Source organism: Canis lupus, chromosome 1 (assembly GCF_003254725.2).
Source record: "Canis lupus dingo isolate Sandy chromosome 1, ASM325472v2, whole genome shotgun sequence".
In the NCBI taxonomy this organism is placed as follows: Eukaryota; Metazoa; Chordata; class Mammalia; order Carnivora; family Canidae; genus Canis; species Canis lupus.
In genome coordinates this window covers 102011353-102026435 of record NC_064243.1, presented here as the reverse complement: position 1 = coordinate 102026435, position 15083 = coordinate 102011353, and the positions used below count along the sequence as shown (strand labels likewise).

The 15083-nt window shown below is 43.1% G+C and overlaps 1 protein-coding gene across 1 annotated transcript in view; it reads left to right on the top strand.

Moving 5' to 3' along the window:
- NLRP5 (NLR family pyrin domain containing 5) overlaps nucleotides 1-14864 on the top strand; it is a 29074-nt gene extending 14210 nt beyond the window's left edge. Inside the window, exons 6-12 of the mRNA XM_049111239.1 lie at nucleotides 475-642; nucleotides 5123-5293; nucleotides 7223-7393; nucleotides 9942-10112; nucleotides 11338-11508; nucleotides 12783-12953; nucleotides 14549-14864. Coding sequence (XP_048967196.1) covers nucleotides 475-642; nucleotides 5123-5293; nucleotides 7223-7393; nucleotides 9942-10112; nucleotides 11338-11508; nucleotides 12783-12953; nucleotides 14549-14681 — 1156 coding nt within the window. The 3' untranslated portion in view covers nucleotides 14682-14864. The remainder of the gene's footprint in view (nucleotides 1-474; nucleotides 643-5122; nucleotides 5294-7222; nucleotides 7394-9941; nucleotides 10113-11337; nucleotides 11509-12782; nucleotides 12954-14548) is intronic.
- The last annotated feature ends 219 nt before the right edge of the window (nucleotides 14865-15083 follow it).

Sequence of the window (15083 nt, the reverse complement as noted above, 5' to 3'; positions counted from 1 at the left end):
TATTTGTTGCTTTAAAATTAAATAACTGTAGAGTGTCTGGCTGGCTCAGTTGGTGGAGCATGCAACTCTTGATCTCGGGGTCATGGGTTTGAGCCCCCATGTTGGGTGTAAAGATCACTTTCAAAATTTTTAAAAATCTTTAAATAAATGGGGGATCCCTGGGTGGTGCAGCGGTTTGGCGCCTGCCTTTGGCCCAGGGCGCGATCCTGGAGACCCGGGATCAAATCCCACGTCAGGCTCCCGGTGCATGGAGCCTGCTTCTCCCTCTGCCTATGTCCCTGCCTCTCTCTCTCTCTCTCTCTCTCTCTCTCTCTCTGTATGACTATCATAAATAAATAAAAATTTTTAAAAATCTTTAAATAAATGCAAATAGTGAAAATAAGAGATTTGGGATGGGAGAAGAGGGGAAAAGAAAAAACTGGGATACAGCTATCACCTGTGTCTCATGCATATTTTCTGCTTTCTCTTGTGTAGATTTAAAGGTGCACAGGTTACCCTGGGTCTTCGTCATCTCTGGATGACTCTCATCACCAACCGCAATATTAAATGCCTTAACTTGGAAAGCACTCACCTAAAGGATGAAGATCTGATGATGGTGTGTGAAGCATTAAGACACCCAAACTGCTTGCTGGAATCTCTGAGGTATGTTCTGCTTATGGCTTTTATGGCTTTGGTTTTTCCTTTCTTGTCTTTCCTTTTTAAAGAATTGTTCACAGCAAGTTGCAAATGTATCAGAGAAGAGGACAATCTGGAGATGGTGGTGGTGGTTGTACAGCAGCGTGTATGTACTTCATGCCACCCTTCTGGGTACTTATAAATGATCAAGGTGGTAAACTTTGTTATGCATATTTTACTACAAAAAAAGTAAATTTCAAAAAGGTATTCAAATTGGCAAAGAAGAAGTCAAACTCTCCCTCTCCACAGATGACATAATACTGTATGTAGAATACCCAAAAGACTCCACCCCAAGATTGCTAGAACTCATACAGCAATTCGGCAATATGGCAGGATACAAAATCAATGCCCAGAAATCAGTAGCATTTCTATACACTAACAATGAGACTGAAGAAAGAGAAATTAAGGAGTCAATGCCATTTACAATTGCACCCAGAACCATAAGATACCTAGGAATAGACCTAACTAAAGAGGTAAAGGATCTATACCCTAAAAACTACAGAACACTTCTGAAAGAGATTGAGGAAGACACAAAGAGATGGAAAAATATTCCATGCCTATGGTTGGAGGAATTAATATTGTGAAAATGTCTATGCTACCCAGGGCAATTTACACATTCAATGCAATCTCTATCAAAATATCATGGACTTTCTTCAAAGAGTTGGAACAAATCACCTTAAGATTTGTGTGAAATCAGAAAAGACCCTGAATAGTCAGGAAAATATTGAAAAAGAGAACCAGAGCCAGGGGCATCACAATGCTGGATTTCAAGTTATACTACAAAGCTGTGGTCATCAAGACAGTGTGGTCCTGGCACAAAAACAGACACATAAATCAATGAAACAGAATAGAGAACCCAGAAATGGGCCCTCAACTCTATGGTCAACTAATATTCGACAAAGCAGGAAAGACTATCCACTGGAAAAAGGACAGTCTCTTCAATAAATGGTGCTGGGAAAATTGGACAACCACGTGCAGAAGAATGAAACTGGACCGTTCCCTTACACCATACACAAAGATAAACTCAAAATGGATGAAATACTAAATGTGAGACAAGAATCCATCAAAATAAAAAACAAACAAAAAAGAATCCATCAAAATCCTAGAGGAGAACACAGGCAACACCCTTCTTGAACTTGGCCACAACAACTTCTTGCAAGAAACATCTATGAAGGCAAGGGAAACAAAAGCAAAAGTGAACTATTGGGACTTCATCAAGATAAGAAGCTACTGCACAGCAAAAGAAACAGTCAACAAAACTAAAAGACAACCTACAGAATGGGAGAAGATATTTGCAAATGACATATCAGATAAAGGGCTAGTATCTAAGATCTATAAAGAACTTGTTAAACTCAACAGCAAAGAAACAATCCAGTCATGAAATGGGCAGAAGACATGAACAGAAATTTCACAGAGGAAGACATAGACATGACAACAGGCACATGAGAAAATGCTCTGCACCACTTGCCATCAGGGAAATACAAATAAAAACCACAAGGGGTAGTGGAAAGGGAGGTGGGCGGTGGATTGGGGTGACTGAGTGATGGGCACTGAGCGGAGGGCACTTGGCGGGATGAGCACTGAGTGTTATGCTAAATGTTGGCAAATTGAACTCCAATAAAAAAATTTAAAAACACACACAATGAGATATCACCTCACACCAGTGAGAATGGGGAAAATTAACAAGACGGGAACCAAGAAACGTTGGAGAGGATGTGAGGAAAGGGGAACCCTCTTGCACTGTTGATGGGAATGTGAACTGGTACAGCCACTCTGGAAAATTGTGTGGAGGTTCCTCAAAGAGTTAAAAATAGACCTGCCCTACAACCCAGCAATTGCACTGCTGGGGATTTACCCCAAATATACAGATGCAGTGAAAAGCCAAGACACCTGCACCCCAATGTTTATAGCAGTAATGTCCACAATAGCCAAACTGTGGATGGAGCCTCAGTGTCCATCGAAAGATGAATGGATAAAGAAGATGTGGTCTATGTATACAATGGAATATTACTCAGCCATTAGAAATGACAAATACCCATCATTTGCTTCGACACGGATGGAACTGGAGGGTATTATGCTGAGTGAAGTAAGTCAATCGGAGAAGGACAAACATTATTTGGTTTCACTCATATGGGGAATATAAAACATAGTGAAAGGGATTATAGGGAAAGGAGAGAAAATGGGGAAAATCAGAGAGGATGACAGAACATGAGAGACTCCTAACTCTGGGAAACGAATAAGGGGTAGTGGAAGGGGAGGTGGGCAGGGGGAATGGAGTGACTGGGTGATGGGCACTTGATGGGATGAGCACTGGGTGTTACTATATGTTGACAAATCGAACTCCAATAATGGAGTGTAATGGACAGTATATGTAACTATAGTATAGTGTCAAACTGTGGACACTAACCAACATGTGGATGTCCTCCTGTGTCGTTTATCACATGTGCAGGTTCATAAAAGCATGCCATCCCCAAGATCCAGAAGTGCCACCACTCTGTTCCCTTTTCCAGCCACACCATCCCTAATCACTGAAAGTAACTGAGGTTTCCCATCTCCATAATTTTGTCATGTGGACAATGCTTTATCAGTGGAATCACACAGTATGTCACTACCCTCAGATTGGCTTGTTTCCCTTTTTATTTTTTTTAAGATTTTATTTATCTGACAGTACAAAAAGGGGAGCAGCAGGCAGAGGGAGAAGGAGAAGCAGGCTCCCCAGTGATCAAGGAGCCTGACTCAAGGCCCGACTTGAGCCAAAGGCAGATGCTTAACCTACTCAACCACCCAGGTGCCCCTCTCTATTTTTTTTAATTTGTATTTTTTGAGAGAGCACAGCAGGAATGGGGGGAAGTGAGGGAAAGGGAGAGAATCTTAAGCAGAGTCCATGCTTAGTGTGGAGCCTGACATGGAGCTCAATCTCATGACCCTAAGGGCATGACCTGAGCCAAAGAGTCAGATGCTTAACAAACTGAGCCACCCAGACACCATGAGATTGGCGGTTTTCAATCAGCAAATGCCCTCAGATCTATCATCTGTCCTGTTCTGTGTATCACATTCATTTTTAGTGCTGAGTACTATTCAATAGGACGGATACACCACATTTGGTATAGCCATTCACCTGTCCAGGGATGTTTTGGTCCTTTCCAGTTTGGGGCTATTACCACAGTTCTGTAGATCCTAAGCATGTGTTTTGCCAATTAGATTAACTTGGGCTAAAGACACTGCTACTGGATGCTTTTGGTATGCTGAGACAGAGAAACATGAGCTCTGTTTTAAGCTTTAATTGACACACAGCAACTGTGGAAGAGTATTTTGCTTTGCACCACATGAATATTTTTGCTCTGTAACCTGTGAGCTGCCATCCCAAGCCAGGTGCCTACCCTCATCGAGATGACAAGATGACTTTCTAGAGAACAAAACAAATACCATATGGCCTCACATACGGAATTAAAAAAAAAAAAAGCTGAACTCATGCCTGGGTGGCTCAATTGGTTAAGCATCTGCCTTCAGCTCAGGTCATGGTCCCAGGGCCCTGGGGATTGAGCCCCACGTCAGGCTCCCGGCTCAGTGAGGAGCCTGCTCCTCCCTTTCTATCTGCTTCCCTCCCCGCTGCCCCTTGCTTGTGATCTCACTCTCTGTCTCTCTCATTCTCTCTGTCTCTCAAAATTTTTAAAAAGCTAAACTCAAAAACAGTAAAATGGTGGTTATCTGGGACTAGAGGAGTGGGGGAAAATAGAAATATACTGTTGAAAGGTACAAACTTGCAACTAGTAGGTAAATAGATCCTGGAGACCTAGCACACAGTATATATATAGACAAAGATACTGTGTTACAAAACTCAAACTTGCTAAGAAACTAGATCTTAATTATTCCCACCACAAAAAAGAAATAATTATGTGACCCAATAGAGGTGCTTGAGAATACTACAATGGCGATCATACTGCAGTATATAAATGTTTCAAATCAATGTGCTTATACCTTAAATGTATACAGTTTATAGGTCAGATATATTTCAAGTTTTTAAGTGCAAATGTGTGAAATATTGGCTGGTGATCATTGTTATGCATAAAATAATGCTGGAGACCATTGCTACGCACAAAATAACGCTGGAGGAACACATGTACAAGGGAAATTCATGCCTTGTTTTTAGGCAGATAGGGATTTGGGTAAAATGGGGGTGGGGCAGGCACAGTTAGGTAAGGTTTTGAGACTGGCTAACTCAGAAGAGGGGATGTTCCAGAGACTTAAATGAAAAACTGAACCACATAAAGATATGGGGCTGGGGATGAGGAGGGATGTTACAAACAGAACAACTAGCAAATGCTCAGACCTTGAGCCTGGAGCAGTGTCCAGAAATCAGCAAAAGGGCCAGAGTAGCTGGAGCACAGGGAAATGGGTTGCTCTGGGGAAGAGAGGAGAATGTATTTCACATTGTTTATCTCTGCAGGTTGGATCACTGTGGACTAACCCCAGCTTGTTGCCTGGTGATCTCCCAAATCCTTGTTACATCCATCAGCCTAAAATCTCTCAGCCTGGTAGGAAATAAGGTGACAAACCAGGGCATAAAGCCTCTCTGTGACGCCTTGACAGCCTCACAGTGCACGCTGCAGAAAATGATGTGAGTTGCACTTCTTTCCACCCAGGGTTCCTTTCTCTTAACTGACATGGTCCAAGTGGTGGGGAAGGAGAGAGTGGAATCATTGGGTACCTAAGCCAAGGGTTAGAACGGGAGTTCTGACCCTATGGGAGTACCCCAATATTGAGGCATAAAAAAAGACCAGTAAATAACATCTGTGTCTTTGCTACCAAACTCTGAACAATATATAAAAGTCTAGGAGAGAACCCAAACTCATAGAACCAGAGAGTAGAATGGTGGCTGCCAGGGGCTGGCAGTTAGGGAAAGAAATAGGGAGAAGTTGGTTAAAGGGTACAGATGTACAGTTAAAGAACTCCTGGGGATCTAATATACAGCATTCTGCTTATAGTTAGCAATGCTGTGTTGTATACTGGAAAGTTTCACCAATGCCCAAATCCCGGAGAGTCTTAGCTTATGGTTGGAGTTGCCATCCCTGGCGTCCTTGAGCACCAAGCTCTGTGCTGTTTATTCCCATTAATGCCAACTTTACAAACAACCTGCTAGGTAGGAATTATTTTTACCTCATTTTCTGATAAGGAAAACAGAATCCAGAAGAAAGGAAATCTCTTATCTAAGGCCATATAGGGAATAAGAGACAAAGCTAAAATATGACCCCTGGCTTGATAACTAAGGCTTAGAAATCTCCCCCTTGATGACCTACAATCTGGGCAAAGTTGCTTCCCCCACTATTCCCAAAACGTGTCTTGTCAATAACCTACCTCTTTCATGAGGAGTTTGATTCTAAAGTCATAACAAAAATTGAAAACAAAATGGCACAAATTACCCTTTAAAGTCCTGAGGTGGAGGGTTGGAGGCAGGAAATCGCATTAGAAGCCAACATATCTTCTCTCCCTCAGTCTATAGGAGAGGGGGAAAACTTTCCCTCTATCCTCTTAGGTTAAATATCTGAGGCCTGCAAATTAAATTGATGATTGACAGGAGAAAAGGCACACATATTTTATGGGTACTACTTTTTTTTTTTTTTAATGCATGGAAGCTTCACAGAAAAGATGTGAGAAACCCTAAAAGTGGTTAGAATCAAGCTTCTATATCATTTTAACAAAGTTATGCTAAACTGTGGAGAAGTAACTAGACAAAAGGAGTTTGAGGCTTTTAGGGACTGATAAATTGTGGGTAGGCAACTAGGAAATATGAGGGGTAAAAGTTATATGCTAATTCATCTCCATGTCATGTCCATTTCCAGTGACAAAAGTCATTCTCTTGTACCAAAGGGGGGGATACATGTACAAGGGTAGTTCATGCCCTGTTTTTAGACAGATGGGAAAAAGCAGAGAGCCCTTCCTGTGTCTGTTTTTCCTTAGTTGCTTTCAGCTCAAGATAATCCTTACACTAAAATGGCGTATTTCGGGCTTACATATCCTGACCCCCTTCTAATCTGACCCAGCCAGTATTTCTTCATCCAAACATCTCCATCAGTAAATGGAGTAAATGGTTGCTATATGCACTTCTCTATGCACTTAGATGGAGTTAATTTATTTAACTTTGTCACAATGAGAGTAGTACTATTAGGCTCTTAATTTCAAGTGCTATTGCATATTAATCTTTGAAAAACAGGTGGAAGGTCACCTTCTAAATAGGAAGGTCCCTAATCTTGGCAACACCTCACACCATAGTACACACGAGGAGCAAAGATACCTGGATGGAGAACAGGTTGACTTTGTCCATGTGTTTCCCATTATGGGTGATGGCTAATCTAGTCACCTACACCATTTAGACTATTAGGGTTGGGTTTGCAAGTTCAATGCAGACACAGTGTGACCTCAGCATATGTCTGCAAGACCATGGTCAGCCATGGGGGTGGTATTTCTTTCCCGTCCTTACAAGGAGGGAGGGGTAGAACCTTAGGAATAGACCTTCATCCTTTCTTTCCTGGGGGCTCTCTCCTTGCAGACTGGGGAAGTGTGGCCTCAAGGCTCCCGACTGCCAGGACCTGGCCTCAGCCCTCATCAGCAACCAGAGTTTGACACACCTGTGCCTGTCAAGCAACAGCCTGGGGAGCGAAGGCATGAATCTGTTGGGTCGAGCCATAAAATTCCCCAACTGTGGACTACAGAGGCTGATGTGAGTCCAGCTCACTTCCCTGGGTGGACTGCATTGTTTTGTTACAAACAGTATGTACCACTTGCCACACACAAAGTAGCAGGAACAAAGCTGTCATGATGAAGGTAGCTGATAGGAGCTGCATTTTGTCCCCGCCCATTTCTTCCTTCCGTGGAAAATTCTATCTCTGTTCCCATCTTCTTACAGTGAGAAGTCATCCTTCATCCAGATACAGACGTTTCTCGTTGTTTCCTGCAGTTATGTTCTGTAAAGTCACCACAAACACTGAACCACTTCTCCCTGGGTAAACACAGCATTAGGTTCCTGTGAGCCCCTGGTCACATTTTCAACCAACCAGAACCTAATCTTACTTTGTGCGTTTCTGTTTAAAGACTCCGTATTTAATACATAGTGTTGATTTATTGACATTGAACTCGCAGCCAACAGCACCACGACTCATGCCTGAATGAAGCTCATCTATGACGGATCTTCTCCATCTACACAGCACTGCCTTCTTGCACATGGAAACACTGGACAGCACTCCAGCTCTGCACATTAGTGCCACATTTTATTTTTATTTATTTATGATAGACACACACACACACACACACACACACACACACACAGAGGCAGAGACACAGGCAGAGGGAGAAGCAGGCTCCATGCACATGGGACGTGGGACTCGATCCCGGGTCTCCAGGATCGCACCCTGGGCCAAAGGCAGGCGCCAAACGGCTGCGCCACCCAGGGATCCCTAGCGCCACATTTTAAACAGCAAAGTCATCAACAAAAACCACAAAAATGCAGAAAACGTGGCAATAACTGGACCATGAAAAGGATACTTATTTATGATGAATTTGAAATGAGGCCAGCCTCAGCTGGGAACGTGTGCATTGGGGAGCTCAAATATTTCTCTGCTCTGCCCGTGCACGCATGTCCATGAACAGTCATGAGCACAAGTATGGATTTGGAGGGCAGCAAATAAATTTTAGCAAGCAGACAAATGTGCAAACACAGAATCCATGAATGAGGATCAACCATACTCACTGAACACCTAATGTAGGCAAACACATAGTTGGTAGGGATGCACAGGCAACCAATGTGGTCTCTGAGTTTACAGAGCTTAGGTTTTGGTAGGGAGAGCTGGGTAATTGAGATTTTTAGATGATGGTAATGGTGACACAGGGTTGGTAGCCACAGGGGTGATGCTCCACTACTCCAGACAGTACCATGCACATGGCTAGGGGATGCTGTGTACTCTAGCATACAGCAAGATGTTTCAGTAAGTTCTTTAAAAGTACCCCATCGCCAGATTACCCTTCTAGCCTACATCTTTCATCTTTCATCTGAGATCAAAGGATTATTACATCTGTTCCACACTGTCAGCTTGCCTTGCTGGGGCCACTTTGCTTTCAGCCATTTTACCCCGTTGACCAATTAGTTCACCAATAACCCTATAAATAATTTTTAAAATCAACATATGTTAATGGTATACCTGTAGCCAGAAATTCTGTTAAAGAATATAACTTTAATATACATGTCTACTTTGTGAGTTGCAAGGTGCCTCAGTGAATAAGTGATGAGAAGAGTCTGAGTGGTAAACAGTATAGTGAACCCTCCCCAAAATGTTCATGTCCTAATCCCTGTAAATATGTAAACTCACATGGCAAAAGGGACTTTGCAGGTGTGATCAAGTTAAGGATCTTGAGATGGGGAAATTATCTTGGATTATCTGAGTAGTCCTAATGTAATGAAAGGGGGCATTATAAGGGAAAGAGAAGCAGGAGAGGAGGTGTGATAACAGAGGGTAGATATAATTGCTGACTGAAGACCAGGAGTTAAAGACTATGCGCTGCCTACTATAAAAGCTAGAAAAGGCAAGAAAACCAATTCTCCCCTGGAGCCTCCAGAAGGAACACAACACTGCTGACCTTTTGATTTTTACCCCAGTAAGATACTGAACTCCATAACAGTAAGATCATAAATGTGTATCTTAAGCCACTAAGTTTGTGGTATTTGTTACAGCAGGAATAGGAAAATAACACCTCAAATATGAAGAAAAATTAAAAAGTGACAATATCCTTTTCATGGTCCAGTTAGTATCACATTTTCCACATTCTTTGGTTTTCATTGGTGATCTTGCTGTTTAGCACATTTTTTTTTTAGCACGATATTTTAATGTGTAGAGCTGTAGCGCTGTCCAGTGTTCCAATGCACAAGAAAGCCATGCTGTGTGGGTAGAGAAGATGCTTCATAAATGAGCTTCATTCAGGGACAAGTTATGGTGCTATTGACCCCAAGTTCAATGTTAATGAATCAACAATATGTATTGAATAAAGAAATGCATAAAGCAAGGTTAGGTACTGAACAGCATTCAGCCACGTGCATTATGTCAGGCATTGTGCTAAGCACTCCATGGTTGTCCTATTACCCAAGCCAAAACCTTCTTAAAGTCCTCCTTAAATAATCCTCTCCCAAAGGAGGAGCAAACTGAAGCTAGCAGAAGTGGCTTATCTGAGGTTACACCAAGTCATGAATATGACCTCTTTCCCTTGTGTGTGCCCCACAGACTAAACGAATGCAACCTGGATGTTGCTGGCTGTGGCTTTCTTGCATTTGCACTTATGGGCAACAGACATCTGACACATCTGAGCCTTAGCATGAATCCCTTGGAAGATGATGGGATGAACCTTCTGTGTGAAGTCATCATGGAACCATCTTGTCACCTCCAGGACCTAGAGTAAGTTTCAATGGTTGTTGGGGGTCAGCTCTACTATATAGGGGTTTGGAGTTCCTAGAAAATCCAGAGATGTGAGCAGGAAGACTGGTACCCAAGATTAGTTCTTAGGTCAGATGATGCTCGTGTTTTCCAGGGGACACTGCAATGAGTGTGGGTAGAACACGAAATGAGTCCACACAGGAGCCCCGTGGCAGGATTTTTGGAGCTTAGGTCACTCTTGATTTCTAAAACCTGTTCACTTCTCAGAAGACCTCTTTTTGCCCTGAGTTACTCTTCAGCTGTTCATTCTATACAGAATGAGGGTAGAGATGGAGGGGCGCTTTCCTGACACCTTTTCCCTCTGAGGCTCAAATTTCTTTACCTTTTATTGGACTGTTCTACTCAATAAGAGTATTCCATCATTGAACAGACTATAGGAAAGTTAACAAATATCAATGAGCAGAAATAAATCTCCAATCTAACAACCAATCCATAAATGCTGTTAATACTTTGACAAATTCCTCCTGCAGTTACCACTGAAAGCATTCTTGCCACATGGCAGGCACAGGACTTTAAATATTTTACACGTTTAGACTCATGTAGTTCCCTACCAATCATTTCCAGGGGAAACCAGAACTCCCTAGAACCCAAAACCTTGCCTTTGGTCTCACGTTCTGTCCCTTAAGGATCGCAGACCATAACAGTAAACAAAGTATGGCATGGTATTCCACTTAATGATGCATGGTAACTTTAAAAATCCCCTAAAACTAGACACTGAGCTTGTGCCCAATGGTTTGGTCATGTGTACCTTGTAAATATTTGTGTACTTGGTACCCCAAACCCATCTAGCATTTCAGCACCTTCTGTCATCTTTCCTCACCCTCTCAGGAACTCTATCAACTTCTCTCGTGTGTGTGTGTGTGTGTGTGTGTGTGTGTGTGTGTGTGTGTGTTTCTTTCTGTTCGTCCACTAAGGAGAATCTTTATCCCATCTCCAGGTGGGAAGCAAGCTCTGATGTGCTTATTTCTTTTTCTAAAGATACCTCCAGCCACATCACATGCTTTCCCCACCTACCACTATCATCCCTCCTCACCTGAACCACTGGATGCTGCACAGCCTAAGCCATTCCCAGGGATAGACAAAAAGGTTATCAGTGAGGAAAGAGTCAAGGAAAGCCCCACCGATGTTTCTGGGCACCATCCCCCTCTGGCACTCTCCTCAAATGACACAGGTTCTCCTCTTGCAGATTGGTTAAGTGTCATCTCACTGCCGGCTGCTGCAAGAAACTGTCCCATGTGATTGTGAGGAACAAACACCTGAAGAGCCTGGATCTGGCCGTGAATGCCCTGGGTGATGATGGCGTCACAGCCCTGTGTGAGGGGCTGAAGCACAGGAAGGCTTCTCTGAAGAGGCTTGGGTGAGTTCCCGGGGTCCCCTGTATGAGGCCTGGGTGACAAGGGAGATCAGAGCATGAAGTTGCTGAACAAAACAGCGTTCCAACTCTCACACCTCCATTTGAACCTGCCTTTGTTCCTCCTGGTGCTTAAGAAAGGACCTCCCCCCCCGCCCCCGCCCCACTTCTAATCAACCTTAAGACATTGCATAGGATAGCTCTGGGCTTTCTACTGTGAAACCACTTATATATTCCTTCTGAATATTCCCTTCCTTCTGAAACAATAAAGGAAGAATCCCTACATCTATCAGATTAACCTCATTCATGTTGGGAATCTATGAACTGCCTTACACTATCACTGAATTACTTCCCCTTGCCTCTTTCCACAGCCTCCCTAATAGAGACTTCCTGTTTTCATAGATGCTTAGATATTATTTTAGAAGCAAAACCAATAATAATGTTTATTCAATCCCACCTTACCACCTAACTATAGGCAGTTATACCTACTTGAGCTATGTCCCACGACTTTTTACTCTATCACAAGAAATTCCCAAATACACAAAATCTAGAACAATTGGGGCACTGAAAATCTTATGCTTACCACCAGGTTTAAATGATTCTCAATATTTTGCTCTATGGCGTGAACCATTTCATAGTGAGTTATAGTTGTTCTGCCTCTGAATACCTCAACATGCATCTCCAACATAGGGGAACATGGCTACCATCCAATTACTACATCTAACAATATTGTTTCGCCCTCAGTGCTCTTAGGCTAAAATCCTAAATCTTAATGTGACCTAAAGTGGCTAGCCTCCTCTCACATGATGGCCTCTGGCTCCCCTGTAGCCATCTGGTTCACTCTCCGTGTCTCATATATGACCCACTCTTCCTTCCACAAGAGCCAAGTACGTGCAATTTCCTAAGCCCTCCTTGCTACTTCCTGCCCTGGTTCCTTTTTCTCTTGGGTTTCGGGTGAAATGCAGGTTCTCAGCAAGTCTTCCTCCATGTGCCTTCTCTTGTTCCCTGGTTACAGGCTCTCTCACCTTTGATCTTTTATTCTTTTCACAACTGGAATTAAGTTACCCAGCAGCTCTTAACAGGAGAACCAGCAGCAGTGGTAGCACCATCCTTTGGGAATCTGTTAGAAATGCAAATGTCCTGGTTCCTCCCCAGAATTGCTGAACCAGAAATGCCAGGGGTAGAGCCCACCACTCCATTTTAAGCATTAATGTGAAAGTCCAATGAGTTGAGGGGTCAGTCACTGAACTTTGGAGGCATTTCTTGTGTTGACCCTGCAGGTTGGAGGCATGTGGACTGACTTCCGGCTGCTGTGAGGTCCTTGCCTCGGCTCTCCTCTGCAGCCAGCGCCTGACCAGCCTGAATCTGATGCGGAATGATTTCAGCCCCATGGGAATGACGAAGCTGTGCCCAGCCTTTGCACAACCCACATCCAACCTGCAAATAATCGGGTGAGTACCTGGCGATTGTCTTCCAAGATGCAAACCACCTTCTGCTACAGGCATGCTGGTTGGTGGAGAAACCCAGAAGCTGATATGGTGGCTTAGCAACTAGGTCCTTGTTTCAACCACTAAGTGCCCACTGTGCTCCGGGCACTGTGCTGGGGATACAGGGATAGAGATGGAGGTGTGAGGTTCCTGATATCATGGGGCTTACTTTTGGATGGATTTAGGAAGAATGGAGAGACCACATACACATCAGATGTTTATCCTTAAAAAGCTAATAATAGAATTGCTATATAATCCAACAATTCTACTTCTGGGTACCTACCCAAAAGAATGGAAACCAGGATCTAGAAGAATTATTTGTAGACCTGTGTTTATAGCAGCACTATTCACAGTAGTCAAAAAGTAGAAGCAACCTAGGCATCTGTTGTCAGGTGAAAGGGTAAATGAAATGTGGTATATCCACACAGTCCAATCTCATTCAGCATTGGAACAAAAGGAAGTTCTGATACATGTTACAACCTGGATGAACCTTAAGGACGTTATGCTCAGTGAAGTAAGTCTGATGCAAGAAGACAAATACTGTGATTCTACTTAAGTGGGGTTCCTAGAGCATCCAAATACATACAGACAGAAGGTAGATGGTGTGGCACCAGGTGCTGTGGGAGAGGGATGGGAAGTTGGTGTTTAATGGGCAGAGTCTTAGTTGGGAAAGATGAAAAGTTTACAAGGATAGATGGTGGAGGTGGCTGCACAGCAGTGTGAGTATGATAAATGCCACCAAACTACACACTGAAAAACGGTTAAGACGGACAGCACATTGAGGTTGGTTTTCCCATATTTATTTCAATAGCAAACTTCCCTGAGAAACTCTTCTATGTGACCCAGCTTCCAGTGGTTGGGTTTGTGCAGGAGCCAAGTGTCAGTATATAGATGTAACAGGGTGGTTGTAGTGTGGGATCTGAGGAGCAAAATGGATTGGAAGGCATGGCTCAGTGGATTTGGAGATCCCAACATGGCCAAGGAGAACTGTCACAGTGATCTATTTTGCAAATGAGCTAGAAGGGCAGAAGATTGGGTTGAAAGAGCATGTTTGGACAAGTTCAGCCTGTGACCATGGAACTTAGCACTTGAACCTGCAAAGAGGAATCAGACCTTGATTTTACTAATGGACCTTTCAGAAGCCTATTTCCCTATCCACAAAATGGAGATGATTCTGTGTATCTATTTGAATACCTGTTTCTCTCTCTTGTCCTAGAATATAAGCTTCATGAGGTTTAGGGACTTTGGCTTGCTCATCACTGCCTCAAAACACTATTATAGGGCCTGGCACAAAGTAGGTTCTCAGGAAAGAGTTCATGGATAGATGAATTATCACACCTGCCTTTTAGGACCATGGTGAGGGGCAGATGCCTATAAAAGCTCAGTGTAGCACCTAATACATCTAAGCGTGCTTTTACAGGTAGGGATTTACTCTTATTCTATGGAGCACCTCAAGAGTACAAGAAGAGGTTTTAGATCCTTGATGCACTAAGGAAATTTTAAGGAAAGGAGAAGTAGTCAGAAGCAAATTCCCAGAGTAATGTATCTCTCTTCTCCAGGCTGTGGAAATGGGAGTATCCCACTCAAATAAGGAAGCTGCTGAAGGAAGTCCAGCTAGTCAAGCCACAGATTGTCATTGGTGATGATTGGTATTCTTTTGACGAAGATGACCGGTACTGGTGGAAAAGCTGAAGACTCCTCCCACCCCACCCACTCTGATGGAAGAACATTAAAAATAGTCTTCTGGGGTAAGCTGTCCCAGAAACTCCCTCTTGGGGATAGAATATTAGTTCTGGTTCTCACAAAGCCCTCAGTGACATAGGCTGTGACTTTCAAATCCTAGGATCTCAGTATCTGTGAAATGTCTGTCCTATCTTGGAGCATATAGAGAAAATTGAATAAACATGGAGAGCATTCAAGGAATAATTACAATGTGACCTTCTTGGGTAGTTCCAAGAGAAGAGTGGGAGGGCTTAGTCCTAAAAGTGGCCCCCAAATGTTGATGACACAACTCTGCTGGTGTTAAAAAAAAAAAAATCAAAGTACAATCTGAAAGTCAAAGGATGGTGTGACTATCATTATCTAAATATAAAC